The sequence below is a fragment of the Anopheles merus genome, chromosome 2L (genome assembly GCF_017562075.2).
Source record: "Anopheles merus strain MAF chromosome 2L, AmerM5.1, whole genome shotgun sequence".
In the NCBI taxonomy this organism is placed as follows: Eukaryota; Metazoa; Arthropoda; class Insecta; order Diptera; family Culicidae; genus Anopheles; species Anopheles merus.
This window is the reverse complement of record NC_054083.1, coordinates 46049992-46076624: the sequence shown is the minus strand read 5'-3', so window position 1 is coordinate 46076624 and position 26633 is coordinate 46049992. Positions and strand designations below refer to the sequence as shown.

General features: G+C 44.9%; 1 protein-coding gene across 4 annotated transcripts in view; it reads left to right on the top strand.

The window, feature by feature from the left end:
- LOC121593194 (putative mediator of RNA polymerase II transcription subunit 12) overlaps window positions 1-26633 on the top strand; it is a 96926-nt gene that overhangs the window by 40124 nt on the left and 30169 nt on the right. Inside the window, exons 1-3 of one of the 4 annotated variants that reach the window (XM_041915373.1) lie at window positions 12202-12414; window positions 12617-12723; window positions 15911-16167. In XM_041915373.1, the coding sequence (XP_041771307.1) occupies window positions 12717-12723; window positions 15911-16167 (264 nt within the window). In that variant the 5' untranslated portion in view covers window positions 12202-12414; window positions 12617-12716. Of the gene's footprint in view, window positions 1-12201; window positions 12415-12613; window positions 12724-15910; window positions 16168-26633 lie in introns of those variants that run through there. The other 3 variants (XM_041915372.1, XM_041915374.1, XM_041915371.1) reach the window with 3 other exon arrangements.

Below are 26633 nucleotides of genomic sequence, written 5' to 3'. Positions count from 1 at the left end.
CGCGTTATTTTTTAGCTGTGCAATAAATTTCGTATTTTGTTTATCGGTTTGAAAAGACGTACGCAGAGCGTAGCTATTGGGACCAACGGAAGGTATAGAGCATTTTTATTAATATCAATTTTTTAATATTCTTTATTTTTAAGTCTGTTGATATTTTGTAACAAATTAAGATTAACGCATAGTCAAATTGAACATATTCAAAATGACATGCAAATAAGGGAGATTCTTAAACAAGGCAATATATACGCAGCAAACCAAACACGACAATCTGGAAAATGATTGCCTTCAAACACAAACAAAAGACATAAAAAGGTACTCTTCTCTCCTGATATAAACATAAAAACGATCAATTGTCTTCAAAATTATAGTCGACTGGACAAAAGGATTCACTGCACCAATAAAACACATCTATTCGCCAAATCAACTCAATCAATAAGATTTAGTATGTAGCGCCATAAAAAAATCCGCCTCTACCGCCATTCCGCCAGCTTCCGCCAAAGTGAAGCCATGAAACCGTCGAATCGAAATGAATTGCAGCATTCAAAGAGTTGCCCTAACTAGCCGGCGAGCAGCCTCATTTTCCTTCCCCCCGCCTTGGACAATCTGTTGATGTTGTATCTTTACTGTCCGTGGGCAAGACATCCATCCAGTTGCTAGCCATTTCTAGCAGTTTTATCATAGTTTCCGCGAAACCATAAACATTTCCTCGCTAATGGAGCTGCGCAAGATTGATTGCAAGCTTTTCGCTTTTGCTCGTCAGCCAGCATCCGCCAGGCAAATGTATAAAGCTGCCCCGGAGCAGGAGCCGCAGACAAAAACACTGAATCCAACTGCCCTGGTCTGGCGCCACCGTTTTACCGTCGGACACATAAAAAACGGGAAATAATAATTTCATGTTGTGCTATTTATTACCTGGAAAATGAGCCACTGGAATCGTGATTCGGGCGTGAAGCGCCCGAAATTCACAACGGCGCGATGTTGCCTTTTTACGAGCGGCTCTATCTGATTCACGGTTTGTTATTGCCTGCTGCTAAGCATTGCCTTTGTCATTATTATGGCACCAATACGGCTGCCATACGTTTTGTGAATCATGTTTCATGCTTTTTTTTTGCGAAACTAAAGCCCCACCCGTAGAAGGTGCCCAAACTACTTAAGACGAGAGAGTTCTTCAATTTTACACTGCCAACTAGATTTGCCCCACTAACATTCCCGCAAGGGTGGCAAACTTCACACACACGAAATAATGTGGTGTAGTGTGTTTTCCAGTTGTTTTTCTTTTTCTTTTATAAATCAAAAAGCAGCATTTTCTACCCCGAAGAAGAAGGTTTCCGGTGGGACCAGAAAGTTCTGTCCTGCTAAGTGGAAGCGAATCAGGAGCAGAAAATATTGACACAATGGGCAAAATAGCCCGAAACTCCCAGTGTGTGTGTGTCTGTATTTGCTTCCCCAGGATAGGAATTCACTTACCGATATCGAAAATAAAGAAAATGGCTGGAAGCATATCGTACTGCGAAAAGCGTCCCGTCGCAGCGAAACAAGAAGCTCCCGGCTGCCCTAAGCACTCTTATCTTACTTGCAAGCACCGCACCGGCCGTTCACACCCGCCCGCCAAACTGCCTGGCTGTCCGTGCTGTCAATGATATCGCAGCAAGCGCAAGTCGGAAGTGACAGCGGGTAACCCAATTCCGGGCGACAGGGACAGGGCGGCGGACGACGCGCGCAAGCTGCACAAGATGCACTTTTGTTTATTTGACCAACCGGGTGTAAGTTGGTCGCCGGCCAAGCAAGCGGTGCATGCGGTGCGGAGGCGAAGGGAGCAAAAGTTATTACAGCCGAGAGGACACCCATTGCCCAGCTGCGCCATACGGTGCCGGTGGAAAACACCAGCGTTGAGTGTGAAACACTTCAAACACTGAGAAAATCTCATATCCTTTCCTGCTGCTGCTGCTGTTGCATCCCTTAGAAAGCTTCTCCAATCCACCCGTCAGTTCCAACAGGAAAGTGTGGTAGATCGTAAAAGGGGGCAAACGTAGAGAGAGAGAAAAAAAACCGTTCCAACCCCAAAAGAACATTCCCGGAAGTCTAGGAGCGAAATAGGAATATTTATGATTGTACAGCAAGGGATGAGGGCGAGCGATCGAGCAAGGCACGGGGAACGGGTCGTATTTTTCGTTTTAGCACTCCCTTCCTTCCGGGCGCGTCTGTGTGGCGGTGCCATACAGTTCGCACCCAGTTCGAAATTCCACTTGTGGGAATCGTAAATTGTCATTTCATTCAACCCACGAAGCAATTTACCCTGCGTCAGCGGCAGTCGAAATATGCCTTCGGGGTCCGGCCGGGGACACAAGCGCACACAAATCGTTCACAGATTGTCATATTTTATTATCATTGGAGCGTTTTCGACACGTTTCAGTACACGTAGGAACAGGAAACGCTGCTGTCGCCATCTGGGGGATTCAAGACAAGTTTCTGGTTCATTTTTCTTTTCACGATTTCTTCACTGATCGCAGCTTAATCTGTCTAATGATGTAGCGAACTCTTAGAATCCTTAGATAGAGAGACCGACAGAAGCAACAAAACAAAATCGCAACCACTCGAACGCATCCAACCTTTAATTGACTTTCGCGACGTGCTTTACAGTTCATCGAGCCGGCCGGGTGCTCGCCAACGGCGCAGCTCGCCGGCAAAGATCAGTCGTGCAGCGGACTGCGGAATGTCCTCTTAAAAGGCCCCAGACCAAGGCTAAGATAATGATATAAATTAATTTCCAAACAAGAGTCAAACCCGCACGCCCGCCGGGCGTCTAGTGCCCTCAGCGGTCCTGCGGGCCTTTTCTAATTCGATTCGAACTTTTACCGGATCTCGTGATGCCGGTAGAGTAGCGTTGCGATCATTATCTCATCCATCGGGCCCGTTGAAAAGCTGAGCCTCTTTTCCCGTAAGACTAAAAACGCGCCGGGCGGGTGAAAGGCGATCCCAGCAAAGCAACAGCGCACTCCCAATTATCGGTCGCAGAGCCCCGCTGCCTAAAGCTTATTATTGGATTTGTGTGCTCGCTTGGAGTTGTCGAGCGCGCTCTCGAGGGCGCTGTACTCGTTGTCGCTGCGGGTGCGATGGATTTTCTAGGAACTGCGAAAACTTCACATCATCCTCATCATCCTCATCAGCAGCAGCAGTCGTGATGCTGCTGAAGCCGGGGATCCACCATTGTTTTACGGCGCTGAGGGTTCGATTGGGAAGGTGGTGCTGGTGATGGGAGGTAGTAAGCGTGCGCTGGCTAAACTCAACCGACCGAGTCAAGTACAAACAACCAATCAAACTCAGCTCCCAACAGCAGCACAGCGGACGGCATCTTGCGGCGTAACAGGCCAAGTACTTTCTCCACCGGTTCTCCTATAGTCTACTTGAGCGCGCGCGCGCCTTTGTGTGTGTGTGTGTATACCTTCCACAGCACAGGCAGGCCAGCGTAATGTGCAGTGGCCATGGCATTCGTGTGATTAATAATTTCCACAAACAATCATGCCACGGCTGAAGTTTTCCATCATGCACGGTGGCCGCATATTACATGTCCACGAAGAAACGACGCTGTACGCCGGCTGACCATGCACCAGCTCTGGGGGTGGGTGTGTGTGTGTATGTGTTTAGGTACCATTATTTGCCCAAGTTTAGACGAACAAATATGTGAACATCAAGCGCGAGGGCAGGCCACGATTGGCAACGATTTACTGCGTCAAACGCGGGGCGGGCGAACGTCCTTAGCTCAAAACAAACCGCCGCAGCACAATACACAAAACACTGCAAATGGGAAGCATTTTTACTTCTCTTCCCTGTGTACTCACACACACACACACACACACATTCACACATACAGAAGCGCATATTACCGCGAAAAACAAACGAGCTTAGCTAATGGGCTAGCAATAGTTCAGCTAGTTCCTGCTACAAAAAGGTGGAGCCCGACTGAAGAAAAACTCTCTCTCACACACACACGAAGAATAGCTGTGGCTTATTGGAAACGACCATCAAATTAATGATGGTAATTTTGCTTTTCCTTTTACTATAAATCATACCGACCGGGCTTGGAGGAGCGCGTTGGGTTTGTACCGATGGCGGCGAACGTGTACATCGCCAGCCCAGGGAAGCGAAGGGAAAACGGCTCACCGGCGTCAAGGTCCTGCTTTTTTTCCCGGAATGTGGAGTCATTCTTCAAAAATTTCTAAAACGATTTTTTTTTTAAATCGTCACAGTTTATTGGTTTAGCGTTCAGGGTGGGCTGCGTTTAACTGCTGTACGAGGAAATTGAGTAGGAGAAGGAAAAACCCGTACCCTCAAACACACTCTTGTGGGGTTCGTGGCTTGCGTCTTAGTTTTTTTTTTAAAGTGCCCTTTTTACATTCCAAAGGACGACAATTCGTGTTCCTGGTGGTCTGCAGTCGGTGGTTTGGAGTACCGGTTTCCATTCACCGCCAGTCTTAATGCGCTCGTACGTTACAAATCAATAAACAATTCAAGTTCAACGAGTTGCTGACGGCGGGAGGTGGTTTGTTTCCGAAATGGCTTTAAGTGTAATAAAAGCATATTAAATTCATTTTTTAGGTAGTCAACACTCTAATGATGCATTTTTTTTTTCGAATTCCTTTTTTCCATTTCAGGTAAGTGTCCTGGGACGACTCTTAAATGCACTCAACAATTCCACACACGCCAGAGAAGTATTGACCACACGCAGACACTTGAACTGCTAGACTTCAACTTCAAACAAAACCACTGTATATTGCTTCCAATCACACTTAACTCTGGCCAGATAGCATCGATTGATTCCAGCGAATCACTTCAATTTCACTTCCCACAGCGCTACGGGCGGGTGTTTTTTATGCTGGAAACTATTACGATACGCCTGTCTCGTGCCCTGATTTTCCTTATTATTTTCGCTTGCCTTTGCTCGCGCTCTCACCCAAAGCCGTTCCATTTCCACTTGCAGTCAATCAGTCAATCATTTGTCGTCGGGGTCACGTGTATTACCAGCGTCGTACTGGTCCAAAATGGATGAATTATTACGGTGGTGGTTTTGCCCCTTTATTTCCTTTGTTCTCCCCGCTTTTGCTCCATTCAGCGAAGTCCAGCCAGGCTCGGCATTAATATAATCAACTCCCTTTCGTACCGAGATTGATCAACGTCAATCAGCTGCAGGGTCAGGTCGGAGGCTTTTCCTTCCCTCCCAGGTGGAGGGTTAATGAGACTAGATTTAGTGGCCCCTTTTCAGCAAAGTTCAAGTTCCGGGCGTCCGGGCGTCCGGGCGTCTCTTCTGTGCTGCGACCGTGTGCTGGAACTGTGTCCGAAAGCGGGTGGGGGGGGGGGGGGGGAAACGGTTATTAAATAATACAATTACCCAACGCCACCCTGCTGCGCTGGTATAATAAAACACAGTCCGATTATTCGGCTTGTTGCTGGGGGTGCTGGGAGGGAGCTAGCTTTTTTTCCGCCCGTTAGAGATAGTGTGCCTGATAAGGGGGGAAAACTAACTAATTACATGCAGTGTAAATTATGTAGTGATTCGTAATGACAGATATCAGCACACTACAATAAATCACTGAACGGGAGCAGAAGCTAGAGCAGCGGTGGGTGTAGCACGATTTAGGCAATGGAAAAATGTGTGAAAAGAATGATTTGTTTCATACTTTAAAGGTAGTTTAATTTTAAAAAGAATACGAGGAACAGTTAGTACAATAGCATATTGATTTGTTGAGCAAATATTAATCATCAAATTGTTCAGTCTGATTCCTACAAAGCTATTTATTCATTATTCTTACTAGTTTTAAGAATATTGGCTCCGTATGGTACAAGTAAAGCATGTAAAACACTGATTTTCTACCAATTTTGCTATCTTTGTGCCAATCAAATATACATACCTCATATAAACTACACAGTGTTCATCAACAGTATGCAGGCAATCTTCACAATGCAAGCATTTCCACCCTTGTTACGCATAATTAAAACCCACAAGCCGCCAACGGTAACACGGTAAGGCAGCCCGCTGAGACTTGCATCACACACAACAACAAAAAAAGGCAATCAAAACGATGACTCCTCCAGCTGCAGGGCTTACATGACGCTGGTCGGGCATCATTTTACATATTGCATTTGCTCATTTTTCCCCCCTTCGTTCGCTGCTACCTGATGCGAAGCCTCATTTAACCTCAAAATGAGGCACAAAACCTTAATGAGTGTAGAATCACCCAACAATAGACCGACAATCCAAACCCTGAAGGCTGGAGCCAACCGACGGACCTCCAACAGGGCAAAATAATCCAAAAATAAAAAAACGTACATCTTGCACACGGTTGAAGCCCGAGCGCCAACATTCATTAGCATCGATAAATTCGTTTGCCTGGGGCGCGGGTTTCGGGATTCGGGGTTGCAAAAACTCGTGCCCTCCGCCCAGAGCGTATTGCAATGGCTGGCATGCATGCATATCGGCGGCACGGTGGCACGCCGACCTGCACACGGTACGGGAACGCGGGCGGAATGCACAAATGCTTGCACCTTGCCAGCCGAGAGTCAGCATCTCTTTGCTGCTTTGAAAGTTCCAGTGCCGGGAGTGGCGGGAACTGCACACGGGGTAACTCATTCTGGCAAGCATAAACGGCTTCTGCTCGTGCTGCTGGAACGCGCGTGCACACACACACACACACATACATGTGGTGCAATGAGCAAGAACCCTGGTGCACCCCGGGAGCATATTTATGACTTCGTCTTGACGGGAATGCTTGAGTTGCATTTTTCACCGGAGGTTCACCGATGCTTGCACGGCATTCGCACCGGGCGGCAGCATCATCTTGCCACGTGTTTGTACATTCGTCCCCTGCTCGCACGGGATGCGCTCCCTGACGTGCATAAACATGCATGTGTTTCGGGATGGCTGTACGAGACATGGGCGAGCTTTTTCGTTCGCCAGCGTAGAATCAATTATGGTGCGAATGTTTAATTAAAAAATATGTGTGCTCTCTGTTGTGAGCGCTGCGAAGCGAAATTTAATTTGTAGCTCACAAGAAAAATGGTGTTTTATGCCACAAACACACACACACACAAAGGCACAAGAAAAAAACGTCGGTTACAAACACGACCATTTAACTTTTAAAAGACAGTTCAGTCGATAGAAAAACAGGTAGAAAAATATGCTCCACCGTTTAGGGGGCAGGATTTTGTCAAACCGTCACGTACCGATTCAGTAGTATCATTCGATCCAGCAACACAGCATTGCAGCAGCTGCATCTTGTCCTGGGATGCCTTCTACTCCTCCTCATTTTTTGCTCTCCCATTCCAACGCTCATTGTTCACATGGCAGGCGGTGTACTGCAACTGCAAAGCATTTTTCTACCATATCTTCCCATCGCACCGAACCGGAGCGTCTTTTGAAGTGTACTTGCATGCCAACGTCTTGTTCTTTTTTGCCTGTTTTTTTTTCTTCTTCTTTTGCTTACCAAAACGATACGATCGCTTGTATTCCAAACGAAGCTAACCAAAGTCCAAAGAGGGAGGGCAACGATAGAAGGATGAATCTGTTTTACGCCACATTTTGAACCTAACCGTGCCCGGCACGGTGAACGGCTAATACGTGTCAGCTGAGATTTGCACCATGAAAGTGTCATATTTTCTTATCATATGTGTGCACGAGTTTTGCACCATGAAGAAATTTACACGGCCACAAAAAAAAAGGATGAAACAAATATGCAAAAAAAGTCGTATGCTGCATCATTTTACATTTGCCAGTCGAGTGGTCGTAAAGTGGGGACATTTTATGCAGATTTCGGCTCTGATTTCGAGACGCATGCAGTTGGAAGGCTGGCATTCATATTTGATGAATGTAGGACTTTTTTTTGTAAATTGATGAAAATGTATGATTCCAAGCGATACATCTATTTGAAAGTAAATTTCCCTTTGATATGGAACAAATTGAAATGAAAACTAAATAGGAATTATTGGATAGAAAGTCCCATTGAGACCACTTTAGCTTATAACTATATTCTTTGCATACAGAGACTGGCTTCATTCGTCTCTTTCAATTTTCTGATTTCTTATTCTTAGCATTTATGAAACCATTTTTCTTTGCCTAGTATTTTATCCTAGCTATTACCATCTCCCGTTTATTATTGGTGAAAAAAAAAACACTTTAAAGCGTTTTACAATTCCTCTTGACCTGATCAAAAAATAGAACCAGGCCGATGCCCACGCGAAGGCTTTCTACTGAAAACGACGAGGAAGAAATAAGTGAGCACACACAACCTTTCAGTTTCAGTACCAAATAGCGAGAGTTTATGCATTTCTACAATTAGAGTTTTTATACTATAGGCTTAACGTTCTAACTTGGGAAGAATATTTTCCCTCCTTTTCACGTATTTTTCTCTCCATATTGTTAACGCTCTTCTTTTTGACGCGCCTACGCCTGATCTGTTTAATGTCAAATGCTATGCGATAGAAATACGATCCTTTTTTATTGCCTTTCTCGTGGTGGGGACGAATTGGTTGCATTGATTGCGGGCGTAGGGATTTTCCTTTGGGCAGAACTGTACCTAACACTTGAATCTTCTGGTGCTTGTTTAGAAGGTATCCCTGCATTGTCAAATAGCTAAGGTTACCGGTTACCCGGTTGATAATGGTGACGAGCCTGTATTTAAGGTTTGAATTTTTATGATCCTAGGACACATGGATGCGAGATTTTCCTACGCTTCACAAAGTTGGTCCATCGTTAAAGATAGTTATGCATGCATGCAGTAATCATAGCTTAAACCACTAGAAGTTCCGTACTGATTTTCTTATTGCTAGAATGTGCAATTCAAGAAGAACCAGATGGCCTTGAACTGCGAGGGAGCTTGAGGGAACTTGAAAATGGTCAAAAGCGTTTTGAGCAGTTTGCTCGTTTTAAATTCGAAATACCATCCGTTAAGTTTGAAAATGTGATCGTCGTGGCGATTGCTCGCAAAGAGAAATTGAATTAAATGAAATTCATAAAATAAAGGTGTCGCGTTTGCAACAATTGGATTATCAAAAAGTACATGAACAAAATCCATCCGCAGTCTTCAATTCTTCTTCTTTGGCTCAACAACCGATGCCGGTCAAGGCCTGCCAACACACTTGTGGGGTTGGCTTTCAGTGACTTATTGATTTCCCCCCATAGCAGGATAGTCAGTCCTACGTATGGCGACACGGTCTATTTGGGGCTTGAACCCATGACGGGCATGTTGTTAAGTCGTACGAGTTGACGACTGTACCATGAGACCGGCTAGTCTTTAATAGCGCCTAAAAGTATGCAAGAAAGGTTCCAACGATAACGTGTATAATTATGTGGTATAACTATCATTGGTTTGCACTGTTTTTTTTTTTAAATTATTTTAGAGATTTTAGAGAAACCAGGGCGTTTGTCTACAAATACCAACTTTGATTCTATTTTCTCATTATCCTTTAAAGTCCTCCTTCCGCCTGGCAAACCGTGTTGTATCCAAACGGAAATTTTCAATTGCCATTATTCTCCTGCTAGCCACAAACAAAACACCGGTTTCGGTGCGTTCTTGTCTTTGTCACGCAATATTCTCGAAAGCAATTTAAGATTACGCTTCATTCGCCACTACCAACCCTGTAAAGCGAACGAGGAATCGTACAGACGGAGAAAGCGCACAAGAAAATCATACACCACGAGTGACATTTACCGTACCCGTACCTTTAAAACCGGGCCAAACTGTCTTGCTGCTAGACTGCTGGCACAAAACGCTGGTACGTACGAAAAATGTGCAACACGTGCCAGAGTACCAGAGCTACCTTCTAGCAAACGCATTCGGTGCGCATTGTGCATTCTCTCGCTTCCTGCGAACCCCACAAAAAAACCCCGTACCGAGTCACAACATTTTACGTCAGTATGTGATGGTTCAAGCTGCCCGTTTGCTTTGCCTTCCCTGCGCAATGGATGGAAACTTTGGATTTTTATACTGACAACAAGCTCGACAGCACTTGCGTTGTTCCACATGAAAGTGGCGTTTTATTTTCATGCATTTATCGTATACATCTTTCCATTGAGATGAACCTTTCTAGACTGGCATAGGAGGGACTGGTTCTTTTTTAATTTTCTTATTATTTTCAGTGCCCTACATCTGGCTGCTAGCTTTAGCTTCTCTGCTTTAAAAGATACCACGTTTGAAGAGCGCTCAAGAGTAAACGGAGCTGCTCGCTGCTCGAGGTACACAATGCACGCTGCCAGGGACGGAAGGCAGATGTGCAGTCATGTGAAACATTAGCCGATAGCAGTATGCTGATCTGCTTGAAAGGATGCAGGCTACTATAGCAGAATATGCTGCTTCTTTTTATAAAAATTGTGGAAAAAATGTATGTTAATAACACCTCCAGCAGAACGGTAGTTATAGTATCGATGAAATGGAAAAATGAGGAATTAAATGCATTGTGTAATAATCTTGCAGAAATGTTTAAAACTTAACAAACCCTTTTAAAAGATATCTAACCCTCTTTTCCATTTTTTAAGCACCTAATCCTTCGTGGTGCAATCGCTCTGCTCTCCACACGAATAGACAGCTTGTCACTGTTAACAGCCAACCGGATGCCACACATTTCTTCCTTCGGCTCCTCTCCTCACGCTCAGCGCAATTTCCAACTCACCACGTGCAGTGTAAAGAAATAGATTTTTTTCTTTCAACCCGATTCGTTTTGCGGTTTGCCGCAACCGGTCGAATCACAGCCACAAAGTGTCGAACGTTCGTATCACATTCACCACCCAGACCTTTGTCCTCTGGTGGACGCGTGTGTAATATGGTGGAAAGATTGGACACTTTATCATGAACACGAACCAATAGCAATGGAGAGAAAGAGAGAGAGAGAGAAAGAGAGAGAGAGAGAGAGAGAGAGAGAGAAAAGAATACGACCCATGCTTAGCTTGTGGGTCCGTATCTGTTTCGGGGCGACAACACCGCCCCCCGCCGTGTGATGATCCGGAGTATGTTTCGCAATTTTTCATCCTCCAATAAACAATTTAACGCCAGCAGGCGACAAGCATGAGCTGTTCGCTCCGCTCTCCACGGCCACGAATGCAGTGCGCTAAGAATACGATTCTTTGACGAATGTGAGTCTATTTTTCACCTGGCCACGGCACTCACGTCCTCTCCTGTACGAATGGGTAGGTCAACGACGTCTAAATAAAATGATGATTAAACTAAATAAAAGATCCGTCTTGTGATTGGTCACCATGGGCAGGCACGGGGCACCGGGGCCGAACCGTCGTGCGTCATGGCTCGGATGTTGATGATGTGAGCCGTAAACAAATTGGTCATTTAAATTCATGTTCTCGTAGAGGACAACCATGATGATCCGACAAAGTACGGTCACCGATAGGACGCATGGGACATTGAGCGAGCCAAGGGCAGGCTTGCGTTGAAGATCAACAAGACAAAGCATTTCAAGGGCAGGTCGTTTCTGCGTGCCCGAACGTTCTATGATGCGGAATTTATCAAATTTAATAAAAATATTTTCTTTGTGCCCTCAAAGTGGTTGATGCAACAAAATTGTTTTATTTTATGGCACATCAAGTAGGAAAATTAATCTGGCCACGTAAGGCAAACGCGCACACCATTTCTTTGTTTGCATCGCAGACGATGGCGTTCTTTTTACATTTGCGCATCAAAAGCAATAAAAAAATGGAATGGTACCCAAAAATTCCCATCCCAATCGTTCCCGCATTTACCCAACGTATGCAGAAAAGCCGACATTCGTTCCGTCTCAACGTCGTCATTGGTGTCGGTCTCGGTCTCGTCAACGTCTGACTCATTCACATTTATTCCCCACCAAGCTATGAACAGAGACCAAGAGGCAAAAAAGACGCAAAAAACCGGACGTCACATTTCTGACAACCCTCGCTGATGGTGACTTATGGTGGGTTTTCTTCACCACTTTCCATCGCCGGGCAATGGTGTTGGTATGTTGGCAGGCGGATACCTGGCGGATACAATTTTTGACAGCGCATACCCCATCACAAACACTACCACAGGGCCAACGATCGGAACGATCGTGCGTGTGTGTCTTTGTGTGTGAACGTTGGAAGATCGTCCTCTGCCCCGTCTGATGACTCAATCGCCTCGCCTAACCGTCCCGCCACAGGTAGTGAAGCAGCAGGTATGCTTGGCATGCTCGTACGGCTCAAGCGTGCCACGGCCGATTCAGTTTGTCGCGAAGTTTCAAGCGTTCGGGATCCACCGTGCGGGATTTGGTGTTTGCGTGATCCGTTTGGCAAGGCAGTTTGGGTACAGTTTTAGTACTTGTTGGTTAGTTAGAGCATTGAATCGAATATTTGGTTCGTTTATTGCTAAAATTGCACTAATTTGTAGTGCTGTGAGTGTGATTTATGTGAAAAATTGCATAAAGGTTTGTGAAAAAATCAATCTTTCTTGGTAGCAATAGTGCTTTTTCAAGTGGAAGCATTAATGCCAAAAATGGGCTGATAATTTTGGAATATTGTTATTGAGTTTTGTTGAATGGATGCTTCCATTTAATGTAAATTTTGATTAAAATATAAATATTTTTTGGTGAATTTGACATCGGTGCCGTTGCTCATACGAAAAAGAAGGTGGCCAGTGTGTTAACGTGCAAGCATTAGGACAGAGAAAGCGAGCAGCGAACAGGAACAGAAGCGTTACTGCAAATTTACTGCCATCCATCGTCGGAGAATGGAAGGTGTGAATCATCACGTAGCTATAAATTGGGACGATACACAGCTCTATGGAAAAATGAGCAAATTTAGTTTAAAAATAGAAAGTTAGATTCTCGGATACGGAAATTCAGCGCATTATCGCACAAAAAAATGGAATAAAGAAGAAGTGAAAACTGCGTTTACAATGCACAAACAAACACACACACACACACACACACACACACCTACACACGAACTAGCAATCCCGCTCAAGGTCTACAGAATGCATGAGCATGAGTATGCATTCGGGCATGCTGGCTCGGTTCTAAAATAAAACACGCCAGCACCGGTTACCGGCCGTTTAGAAGAGCAGCCTCTTTGGAATGCGGTCATAACTCGGCCGCACGCTACTAAGTAGAGACACAGGGTTTGGCGAAAGGTAGACGAGCATCCATATTTTTGGATGCCGCCGTCCCATAGTGGCATTTACTTCAGCGGGGGTCTGGTTTAGATCTGCGCTCTGCTGTTTGAAATGGGGTCACGGTGTGTTTTGCAAAGTATTTTCCCCAATATGTGCACTTTTGATTCTGAAAAGAAGCTTTGGTGTACGATTTCTGAATAAAATCAACGCATTTTGAATTTAAAAATTCATTAGAGCTTCAACATTTTTCTAAAAAATAACTGAAAGTTGTAGCTAATTGTACAAACCACCGTGCGTCTCCATTCGATATCAATCATCATCAAGCACCATGCGTCTCCATGCCGATATCCTTTCGTATCAATTTTCCATGGAAAGATTTGTAAGCTAGCTTTACACTTTATCCTAAACTCAGCTCATCACTCTAAGCACCAAGGTGGCCACCAACTGATTACTGATGATTATCATCATCAACGACATTAAAATTGACAAACTTAAGCCGCGGGCTATCGACGCTGTCGATGCCACTAAAAGTGTACACCACTGGATCAGCAAATGAACGATTAATTACCACGATAAATCCTTGGTGGGCAGAAATCATAATCCAATGAAGCTAAAGTACTGGTGAGCGAAGAAGAGAGAGAGAGAGAGGAGAGAAGCCAGCATCATTAGCAGAAGCTTTAAAAACGATTCATTATAACGTTTTTCAATGAAAATTTGCTTACGCCACTGAACCGGTCATTGGCCCGTTGGATGGGGCTGGGTGAAACGGGGATGCCATTTCCACCAGCCACCAGCTCACACTTTTTCAATTTTCATCACTTTTATTCAGCAATTTTACAAGCACAGCAGCAACATAGCCGCTTTATGTAGTGACAAACAAGCGGTTTTGTGTGCAACATGAAAGCGAGTGAAGAGTTTCAAAAAAAACAGGATAATTGCCCTCAAAAACATAATAAATTATCGTGTTCTAGCGCACAAATTAAAAGCGAAAAGTATATGTATCATAATGCAACTGGCTCACACCATCAGTCAAACAAAATGAGGGGATAAAAAAAAGAAAACACGCTACGAAAGTGCACGACTTTGCGCAAAGAAAAACTTTGCTGCGGCTATTCAACTCGAAAACTAGCACGAAAGACGAGCCACACATACACACACACACACACACACACACACACACACACACACACACACACACACACACACACACACACACACACAAACACACGTATAGACAAAAAAACTCACAAAAGCAACAACAAAAAATGGGAAGAAAATACACTCGAAACTGTCTTATTCGCAACTGGCCACGAATGATCTTATCGCTTTGAATGAAAGGCAAAGAAAGGGGTAGGGCGAGCAACAAAAGAACGCCCTCGCACCACACTGCGCACTGTGGGCGGGAGAAAACGGAAACTTCAAAGCGGAGACGCAACTTCATACAGCAAATTAAGTTTTTCAAAACTTGTTATAGAAAGTGTCTGTTTTAATTAAAATCTCATGAACCATCGCTCCAGCCGCGGGTGAGTGAGAGTGAAAGACACGCGGCAAAGTAGACTAGCTCCGTGTCTGGGCTGTGCCGGCCCGCTGCTCCCCTGCCTCTCTGCCACTGAGTAGTGGCTGAGTGGCGGGAATGGTTTGATATGACACAAAAAAAAGAAAAGAAAAACAACAAAAGCGAACCACGCTGCGAGAGAGCCTGCCCGACAGTCGGGTATGCACTTTACACACAAACGTCAACAGCAGTGCGGCAGTGGTAATTCGCGAGTTGGAAAATGGTGAACAAAAACCAACTCACACCAAAAAAAAAGGGAAGGAAAACTTCACCCCGTTCGTGGTGCGCGGGCAAAACTTACTGGGTGGTGAGCGGTTTGATCCCATGTGAATATATCTTTTCATCAAACCGGACTGATTGTTGCAAAGTGTGCTGCAGTCAATGGATGGGGAAACAGGGGAAACAGGGCGCTAGGATCGAGTCCTTTACCCGACTCTGGCTTTAAGCTTTGACGGCTTAAGATGATGTGCTTATCCTACCATCTCAGAGAAAGGGATGGTTGGAAGCAGCAAAACCAAACGGGCTGTGTACATTGTGTGTGCGCTCTGGCAGGGCTGAACAATTTCTAGAGCACGGCTCATCATTACGCAAACAAAAAAGAAAGACAATCTTTAAACCAAAAAAAAAGCCCCACGCGACGATAACGCTATCCCCAAAGAAAAGGGCCACTGTTGGTGGCAAACATATCAGATGAAAAGTCTTTCACTCAAATCCCATTTATCTTCCCAAAGAAGTAGGACGATTTGTGGGTTTTGCAACTGTACTACGCTTTGTACTTTTCCCTCCCGCCCCACAGCGTCCGCCCGTGCCCGCCCTGGAGCCCTAGACTGGTGCTAGTGCTGGCAAGTGTCAGCTAGATAATTCTCGGATTTCATTCCACCAGCCGCTTGTGTGCAACAAACAAAAAAAAAAAAGAAAACTCCCCAGTCGGAGTACACTTTTAGCCCACTCACTCACAGATATATCAAAGCCGAGGCTGAAGCCGACGGGAGGAGATGGATTGCACGGCCCCATGGCTCGGGAAAGCCGTGGAATGAGAAATATAAAGCATACACCATCGCTAACTGACATGGACACCGACTCTGGGCACTTTTTTGGCGGGAGGGTTTGGGACGTTGAAGAACGCTAGAAGAGATGAATCGCTGTAGCAATTTAATTATTTTATTCTACCACTCTCATACATTTCTACAACTCACGCCTTTTTCTCTGTTTTTCTGTGGGTGTGTGTGTGTGCACATTCTTTCCTCTACGGTAGGTTTGAAGCGCGTTGCTTGGCCACCGCCAGCCGACGGTCCCGAGTACGAGGTACATCCATCACAGCAGAAACAACAACCGGTAGGTCAGCAAATCCCATTGCAGCAGCAGCAGCAGCAGCAGTTCCAGCCGCAACAATTCTACCACCAAACGAACCCTCAGCAGCAGCAGCAACAACCGGCTTATCAGCAAACGAGCTTCCCGCCGCAACAGCAGCACCCGCACCAGCCGGTGGAACGCATCGTTCCCATACAAAGGGTGAGTAAGGGTAGTAGTGTTTCCGGCCACTGCCACACATCACCGCCGCGTCCTCCCTTCCTTTTCTGGCAGCCAAATTATGCAGATTATGTGCTGTTTGCGAATTATTTTAATACCACCTACTCCACCAACGCAACAAAGAGAGGGGTAAAAAAAACGTTAGGGTAGAAAAAATAGAAAACAAGTGAAATAAAAGCATGAGGAAAGCTAGAAACATGCTTTTCGCTGTACTTGTGTACTGTGAAACGCCTTAAAGTATGCAATTTTTCCTTAGAAACAATTGACGCCGTGACCAGGATTTAAATAGAGCTGCAGAAATGTCGCTATGAAGACTCTTGAAGGTACTGTTGCTGTTCTGTCAGTCAGGGCTTAGTGCGCATATTGACAGCTGCTCTTTCTGGGTGAATCCGTAGCGCGTTTTACCTTTTGGGTATTTACTAAAACATTCCCGAGGAAGAATTTTAATACCATCAGATTTACCGGCCACTCCAAAACTTATCCCAAAGGTTACACCACATTCCACGAAGGACAACAATCTTCCCGTCGCTCGCGATCGGTCCGGAACTGCGGGTACTACTGTTGAGCGACCTCGGCCAATCTGACTCGCTGCCAACAAATATTGGTCCAATTTTGTTTGCTCAATATTTCAACCGGAACGAGCTGCTCGAGACGATTGCCTTTTTTTCATCGGTGGGAGAAGAAAAAAAACCTCCCATAAACGAACCACTTAGCGCGTTGTTGACATACTGGCACACGGTCAAAAGATCATCCACGTTCGAGATGAATGTGAAGACGGATTTATAAATTATCCAACCGTCGCTTGCACTGTTTTGTAGGTCGCAGCATCGTGTTGAAAAGAGGCAAAACGCCTCACACCCATTTACGAAAATACTGTTGACTGTGTCCAACGGTATTAACGGAGCGATTGAAAAATTAAGCCACCGCCCGAAATGATGTTTAACATGGAACGCCGACGAAACGTATTGAGCAACGCAGTTAACACGTCACCTGTCAACTTGACCCGATTCGGTCGGATACATTGACGTGTGTTAATTTAGAGCTGGGGACTTACTCTACGTTCCCTGTCAACGTGTTGCCTTCGCGACTAGTTCTGTTTTTCTGTTGCGTGCTCTTTTCAGAACATTTTTTCTGTCCTGTATCTTTTGAACAGTAGATTAATGGAAAAATGGCTTACCAGAACCAAAATTCAAAAGAGAACAAACATACACGACGAAGGCAGCTTACCAGGCGAGCAAATTCGTTTGACTCGTAGTTTTTGTTTGGTTCAACTATCACCTACTTGATGTAGCAAATTGACAGCTGTCACAAGACCGCGGCGGTGCTGTCATTTGCATACCATCCGTTGGATTCTTTTTTACCCGTTGCTTCGAAGTAGGCCAGTGAGATTCGGAGTTTTGCTGAATGTCACAATGCAATGCAGGGGTTAACATCTAGGGGCCCCGGAGTAGCCAGGGGAAACAAATTGCAGTCACACATACCGACAAAAGTGCCATAGGTTCATGATTCCATTAAACCATTATGGTAATTTTAAATCACTTTGCTGCACAAGCGCCACCAGCGAAGACAAATTAATTGCAAGCAGAGTTAGAAGGAGAGAAAGAGAGTTAGAGCGAGTGATATAGAGAGAGAGTGAGAGAGCCGAACTCTCAGTACAAAACTTTTTTCCGGAAAAGGAGCAAACAAAAAAACACCAAGACCATATTTTCTTCTGCCAGCCACATTATGCGACGGCCACAAATGGCCGTCTCATAATTCCTTTCCAATAGCTTTTAATTGAATCTTATTCCCCGCTCGTCATTTTTTTTTTCAATCTCTCCTTTTTTGCACTCCCTTGAGCTACTTTCCCGAGAAAAAAGGGGACAAGGCGTTGAGTTTTTAATTATTTTTATTTCAATATTTAACCAAGCCGGGCCAGCTCGTTCCTTGGCGACAACGACGACGACGACGATGCTGCCCGCTCAAAAGCGCCCAAACGGTCACACGATTGTTTTCGCTTAAAATGTGTAAATGATTGTGAAAGCTTCCACGACCGAGCTGGCCTTTTTTCCTGGCAAGTTTTGTTCCCGTTCCATTATTCCCCTTCATTTGCTACGCCCTTTCGCCCGCAACCGTTGCACACGAGCGTGTTTGGCCGCTAATTGACCCACGCTGCCCGGGCCCGGCCACACTCAAGCCGGCACACGAAAGGGCGGTAGTTAGTGTGACGTAAATCATTTGCATTGCAGTGCAGCTGTTCTGGCCTCGTTGCTGTTAATTTACCATCGAGAAAATTGCATTCGTCTCGCATTGGCCCGGTGGAAGCGGGCCGTGCGGGAAGGGGGGGGGGGGGGGGGGGGGATAGTAACCCATTCGACCATCCATAATATTTGTGACCCGGCTGTACCGTGGATGAAAGGCGCTGGCAACAACACACACACACAAACATGCGGAACAAAATGGCACAAGCATTTGCCACGCTTTTATTCACCTTTTTGCTGTCCATTCCTCCCAAAAAAAGGGGAAAAAGTGGAGGAAAAACATGCAAAAACACACACTGGAGAAGTGGCAAAAAAAGAATCTCATCTAGTGTAAGTGTGCCACAGGCCAAAAAAAAAGAAATAAGAAAAAAACCCACACACACACAGCCAAGCTCCTCGATCGGAAAATCCACTGCTTGCACCAGGAATGCAAATTTGATGCATAAAGTGCACATCAAAAGTTTGCCGCTCGATGTAGCCCGGAAATGGTTCGTGTCTTCCGGCACGGTGGCAGGAGTGATGGAGGTGCCACCCTTAAATGACACCTCCATTGCGCCATCCGGGGTTTGTTTGTTTTTTTTTTAAGCGAAAAGAACTCACATATGCACGAGGAAAGCACGGGCATGGGAAGAGTAACCAGGAATTACGTTAAACTGGAGTGGGATTTAATGCAAGTAATAGAGAATAAACGAGATTAAGCCGAAGGGTTTGGGTTTGCGAACTAGCGAACCAAAAGGAAACAGAAACACTTTTCGGAGATGGACCAAAGTGCCAAATGGAAATTTGGGTGGAAAGTTCAGCTGGGTGCATTACGCTGAGCGCATAATTACGCTTTTGAGTGCAGTAGAAACTGCATTAACTGCAAAATAAGGCCACAGTAACGACTGATCACTGGAAAATGGGAATAATGAGACTTGTGTTTTAACTGAATTTTGTTGCATTATTGATGGACTGTTTTAGCTTGTTATAACGGGGAAATTATGCCATGAGTTATGATAAAAAGTTCATTAAGATCATAATCATTCTGAGAGTATGTTTTTGTCAAGTAACATTTACGACCGACTTCCCATTTCGCACATACAAAATGAGTCACTTCGGAATCGGGGCTAAATAAAGAACACTTCAACTTTAACACAAATGATACATATCGATGCAAATCACACTTTACTGAACAATTCCAGTCATAAATGAATGCATCGACGATAAAATGTAATGCTCGTAGTCTATTTTTACGCATGAAGCCAACTATCTCGGGTCAAAGGTCACCACCGGCAACAGCGGTCCTTCTGATGCCCGTAGAAGCGATTAAACTTATTTTTATTTGAATAGGTGACATTTTTCATTGTTTAACCACCCTCTTTTGCTGACATTTGCATCCAATGAAGACGATTAAATGCAAAAATGTATGTTGAAAATTTACGAAACTTATACATAGCTGAAATTGTAGAGGAAAAGAGATAGCTGAGATTCTAAACTTTGTTCCCCAGTTCAGCAGCCAAAGCAATAAAAGGTTTTAAAACGAACGCCTTCCGCGTAAAATTGCCACTCTGCCTATTATTCCCTTTTATTTTGCATCCTTCTGTAGCATCCTACCGTAGCCTAAAATTTCTAACTAACGCAGCCCCATTATTTCACTGCGTATCAGCTTTTGTTATCAGCATCCAACAGCACACACTCACACACCCATCCCAGTCGCACCTGCCCATACAGAGGCACGCCACCGATTTTATGATCTATATTCGAGTGCTTCATAAAATTTATTAGCGGATCAATCGACACACACAGACACACCCCCCGCCTGCATAGGAGAGTTTTGCACCTTTTATCACCCCCCCCTCGACACTGGTGGCAAAAGGTGGCCATAGCAATGACCTGTGCCGGTCATTTGCGGCTGTAATAAATTGGCCATTCGATCCGTCGGGGTAATAAAATCGTCCACCACCACCAGCACACACACACACAAGCCAGAGACACAAATTTTCTGCTTATGGTGGGCAAATTTCCTATTTTTTTATTATGTCAGGAAGGGGGAAGGGTCTCAATTTTTATTCCATCGCTTCCGCACCGCACGCGGGAAGGGTGTGTCAATCAGGGCCGCTTTTATGTTTGCTATCGATCGCTGAATTGCATCACCTCCGCTGCCAGTGAGGCTTTGCTTTTTGGTGCTCATCTTCTTGTAAAAGCATTCAAGCACTAAGTGCAGCTTCGGACCCCAGCCGATAGCCATTGAGCTTCCCCGGGGTTATGATTTTTTTAGCGATTAAGTGATAAAATCGCATCGCAACCGCGGCAAGCGTTGCAGGGCGTTTTTGGGCTGACACTGAAACACTACACCGACCCGGGCACTTTACCGACACTCGCGAGCAAAAAGACCGCCCCTTGAGATTTGAGACGCAACGCTAACGATAATGGCAGCCCGGTCATAATGTTGATGATGATCGTGCCACACCCCGCCCCACCGGAACAGGGAAACGTGAAAGCGATTGTTCTTCTGCGAAAAAGCGGGTTCATTTGGGAAAGCACCGAGCAGGAGGGGGCAAACGAAACGAAAACAGCTCAACCCCAGTGCCCAGTGCTGCTTACCGATCGTTAGACATTCTTGCATTCGGGTGCATCAATACACACGAAGCGCTTGGTTTGGGCGAGTTTTGAAGAGGATGCAGTCATCGGCGGTGGCGCAGTTCCCTACTCTTCACAAACTATTACTGCTTAACCGAACAGCAGTTGCAAAGAGCGGGAAAGAAGCAAAAACTAGCTCCGAACAGACTCTTGCCTGTTTATGCGGCTTCCCCGGTACGCAGCCAGTGTTGCGACAGGTGCGACGGCAGATGTGCGGCGACGAGTAAACAGGTGCAATCTGTGGGGCTGTGGTGGCGCGTAAAATTTATGGCGCTTTGCGATTTATGGCGTGAAACAAAAATTTATGGACGACGCCCGTCGACCAGAACGCGATGTTAGATGGTTCGAGCGACCAGCTAGCAAACAATACCCGCAGACATTCACACAGACATTCACACAGACACACACACACACACAAGGACGCGAGCAGATACCAAAAATCATCCCCTTTTGCTTTTCTGCACCGCCCTTTTGTGCATCTGCCCCGTGGCGTGTGGATCGGAATCAATGTATTGGAAGGTTGAAAGTTTATCGTCAAAACCCGTTGGCTGCACAAACACACACACACACAGACATACACACGCTCACGCCCTCAGGATAAGTTGTCATGCAATAATACACACAAAACGCACAAACGCTTACACAAACACAGCGCAATACGAATCGCGTCTCACCTGTACGGTGACTCTGGTTCGCTAGTTCGTCCCCGTGGATCCATCCTATCCAGGACAAATAGATTCACGTACCCGTGGAGCGAAAGGTGTCGAAACGAATCGGTGTGTGCACGGATGTGTGTATGTGTGTGTGTGTGTGAAAATACGTCGCCCTTGTCGGCCACAGGAGGATACTTCAAATTCAAACATTTCAACGATGCTCGATGCAACGCTCGACATGCGACAAGTGGATGCGGGCAGTGCAATAACATTTGCCAGTACGGGGACACACACGCTTGGTGCTGATCCGGGAAGAGCACTGTTCCGTGCTCACGGTGGCATACCGTGTGCACAGTACCGTGTGTCAACGCCGACCTGCTCCGAAAAGGCGGAATTATTTGAACACCAACAAGCTACGTGACATGTTGCAAGTCCCGGGCAGCCCCGGACAGGTTTAGCAGCCGTATTTTTGCAAACGACGTAGGCCACGGCGACACGCAACGCACTCGATGCGAAGGATCTCTTTCATGATCTATTTTGTTTTGCTTTGTTCGTCGCCTGCTTTGCTCCCTGCATCTGATGATGAGCGGATAGAGTTCGATTGAATATATTTGTTCCCCAGAGAGAAGAAAAGAGATATCTTAGTAAAAAAAAGAAGGTATGGATTTTTCAGAATTGCATCGCAACTCTTGTACGTTTGATTAAAGCTCATTTTTCCCCCCGTAACGAAGGTGCTGAGTTTTGAGAAATGAAACTACACAGCTCGCACGCTATTCGCTATTTTCATGCCCACACGTCTACTCACACTTGAAAAGGTGCATTGTGCATAGAACACACCGAGCAGGACGCCCGTTCTTTTCGTTCAAAGTATTGCAAATACTTAAATAAAACATTCTTACTCAATAGAAAACTTTTCCATCACTCGGGATCCCCACCACTTTGCTCGAACTACCGCAACGGGAAGCATTTTAAACACACATCATAGTGCCCTGCCGGTCTGTGCATAAGCACAACCAATGTCCTGTAGTCAAAAACAAAGCCCCGCTGTGCACTTCAAATCATCGTCCACGGAGACTACCACAGAAATAAGTACACATACACACCCTTCCAGCATCAGCCAGCATCCTTCCGCATTGTTCTTCACGATTGACTAACGGACTAACTTTCATCCGCCGAAAACTTCCACTACCTTCCAGTTCGGGTGTTCTTGCACACTCTTGCATTACGGTGCAGCAGTTTGTAATTTCCCCGATATGTGTTGCTCCCCTGGAAACAAGCAATGATATCCTTTTTCCATTCAGTGCAGGGACAAAAAAGTTTGACAGTATGTTTGCTGCACTTATCTTCTTCCCGCTGCGCATTCTTCTAAGTGACTGAATGTGTCGGGCTGGAGGGAAAAACGATGCTTCATTTCATGGCCGGTTCCATCGGTTGGCATTGCCAATTTGTAAGCGAAATGCAGAATAAGACGCACCCAGAACACGTGAGCACACATTTTGCGCATGATTTACGATCGACACGACGTATGCGTGTGCGCTTGTGTGTCGATACTGAGTTTTACCAAATTTGTTCAGGTTAGGTTTCCACTTTCTCAGGGTTTTTTTTCCGTGTGCAGGTTCTGTAAGTGCACTTGGAGCTACCCATTATCCGTACCCTGGGCGAGCTGGAGTTTTCCCACGATCATGACGTACGCAGGCACGCACAAGCGAGCGAACGCAATACCGTCCCACCAAATGATAGTCACAAAATGCCGTAAAATGTTTGGCTCCGCAAAACGAAGAAAATGCTCGTGCGCGTGCTTGCGTGTGGCGAAAGTTTCTGCTCCTTCCTTGTGAGATTCGGTAATGAAAAGGCGCCGTTGATGGGGGGCAATTTTGCAAACGCATTCACCTGAGCAATGTTGCGTATGTGTTTAAAGACATTGAGACTGTGGTGAAGACACAAACAATGACTCTAAACACACGATACCGGTTCGGTAATTGATTGAATGAGGATGAGTTATTAGAGGGGGGTGAAGCTTTTTGGGAGCGCTTCTATGATTGCGTGTGAAATTTAGTTGCACATAATCCTACCTAATTACCCAAACAAGGTTTGTTGTTTAAAAAGTTAGCTCATAATAAGGATAACTAATCGTTTAGTCAAAATTATATTCTTCTAGCGTATGATGAACAAGCTCTGAGATTGAGAAAAGTTACTATAGAATCTTTAGCTTACACTCGTTGCTACTAAATTTTGACTCTAACTCACCTATTTTTTGTCTCCAAAGCACCAATTTTTGACAGCGTGTCACAATTTTTGCTTCGAAGGCATAAATTTTTATCTTCATAATTTCATAATTCTCATAATAAAATCATAATTAAACGTAATTTCTGAAGCAGTGTGTTCTGCAAAAAAAAAATAAGTTAAGTAGTGAATAATTTCATTGAAAGAATTGAAAATTAAACATTTCATATGCCTATTTTGAAAGTTTTAATTGAGTGAAAAAATTGCATATATTTTCCGGTGTAACCATTGGCTTTAGAATTTATAAAATGTCATTTTTTTTCTAAAAAAAACAATGAAATTAAACGGTTTTTGTATTGTTTATTAGATTTAAAATTATAATTACAAAAAATCTGCTCAAATACCTTTAAAAAATTATCATAATTTCTTCAAGAGTCAAAAATTGATGAATCACAGACAAATATAGGTGCGTTAGTGTCAAAAATTGATGCACATTGTGAAAAATTGATGCCTTCGAGGAGGGGTCTCCACACTTTTCAGCTCGCGGGCCGCATTGCTTCACAATCAACCTTATTGAGGGCCATTTTGACGCTACCTTTAGAATGAGTGGAAGTTCAAATCTCGTTTAAATAAGAAAATACTATTGAAATATATCAAATTTCTGCTTCATTATTTTATTGAATCTTGGTTTTTATCTTTTATAAATTAAAAAATCAGATAGAAATGAAAGATTTTTAATTTAACCTAAACCCAGTCCTCATGGGGTACATTAAAGGCTCTTGAGGGCCACATGCGGCCCGTGAGCCGTAGTTTGGAGACCCCTGCCTTAGAGCCAAAATTAGGTGGCAACGACTGTACCCTAAGGCATATTTCAGAGGTATTGTTTACCTTCAATTCATCAATGTTTTTAATGTTGAATAGCTTCTTAAATAAATTCATTTTATATAAAAAAAAAACAATTTTAAAATATTATTTCATTTTATTAACACTATTTCGGTAGAATTGTTGCATTCCATTTTAGTCACAACATATAATAAAAACCATACTGTTTCTAGCATGTTGCAAGCTCAATTCAATATGTCAATGTTTCACAATAAACAAAAGCAATTGTATAAGCCGAACGCATCCCACACAATTACCAACAATGGCACGAGTGTCAAATTAAACCGTTACAAAACACCTTATAAACCTGTCCGCAAGGATCGAAACATGCGTCCTAAAACACCCACACACACACACACACACACACACACTCACACACACGTACATACGTACACTTGTCAACCGGCAAAGTAAAAAGAACAAATCACATAACTCATCTTGCACATTAAATTTGTTAACAACTACATTTTCTCGATTACATTTGCGCTTGCTGTCGGTTAGAGGTTGGAGAAATGTAACGCGCACACGCGCGCGCTGAGGAAAAATTATACTTTTCCCACCCTCACTCACTGCTCGGTATTATAATTCCACCCACAATGAACGTCATCCAGTGTGGCAGGCACGCACCGGCAGCATCCGTGGCGAATTTCATCACCGAACATTTTTCGGCTAAACATATTTCATACGTGTTAGCATGTCATTTCCTTGCCAACCCTCCACGCCATAAGGATGGACAGGTGCGCCGTGCAAGGATATACATCATAATGTAAGCTATTGCCAGGCATCATGTGTTTGTGATGGGGAGAGAATGGAGGTAGAGCACTCACACACACACATTAACGCCTGGTCTGGTAGAAATGACATTCCACAGCTTGAGTGGCGTGCGTGCGCCACCACCCAAGATGGCGGTCCATTTCCACACAAACACACAGACACACACACATCGAGGGTGAGCCATTTTTGCTTTCGCCGACGATCGAGAGCTGAAATTAACATCTTGGCACATTCTTACCATACCTTCGTGCTCGTAAAGATGCCACCAACGGCCGGACAAAACTCCGGACGAACGGTGCGCAAGGATTTGGGTGTGAGGAGGCGAGCTTTTGGCGCGAATTCTTTTGCGCCCACGTGACTCTAACAGGCGCAGTGTTGGTGGCGCAAAAGGAGCTTGGGTGGACCATCATAAAGGTACAAACTAAACACACGCGCACACTTGTCTTTCAAACGAATGTATTTGCAAAGTAACACCAACGGCAGGCATAAAGTAGCGCCAGCCGTAGCACACGGCACTTAACGGCAGCGAAACAAACGCTTTCCCCCGTGGCCCAATGCCCGGCTCAGTAGGTGTTGATTATTTATGGTTATTTATGTGATGAGTAATTCTACGATGGAGCGAAATGGTTTGTTTTTTCTTCTTGCATTCATCGTCCTCAGCGAAGTCAACCGGGGGTTGTCCTTCACATGTGCGGGAAGCATTTTTCACCTGCAGCACAAGCCCACGGCCCACCTTCATCGGCTCATTAATGTGCGTTTTCGCACAAAACCGGAACCGACTGTTTGAGTGATAAATTGTTGGTGCTTACAAACAGCATCCCTGATTGGCAGCCTCGCTCCAGCCTGGTGTGTGTGTGTGTGTGTGTTTGCCCGCTGAGTAAATCAACCACAAAACCCCTATGAACAACATTACGGTTCAAACGGTTGGCGATGGCCATCATCAGCAGTGTGCCCCACACGTAACGTAGTTCGGTTGCCAGCAGCAGCTGGAAGATTACCTGGAACTTGCCCGGGAAACTGGGGCCTGGAAGTCATCCACGGTGTGGCAGGCTGAAGG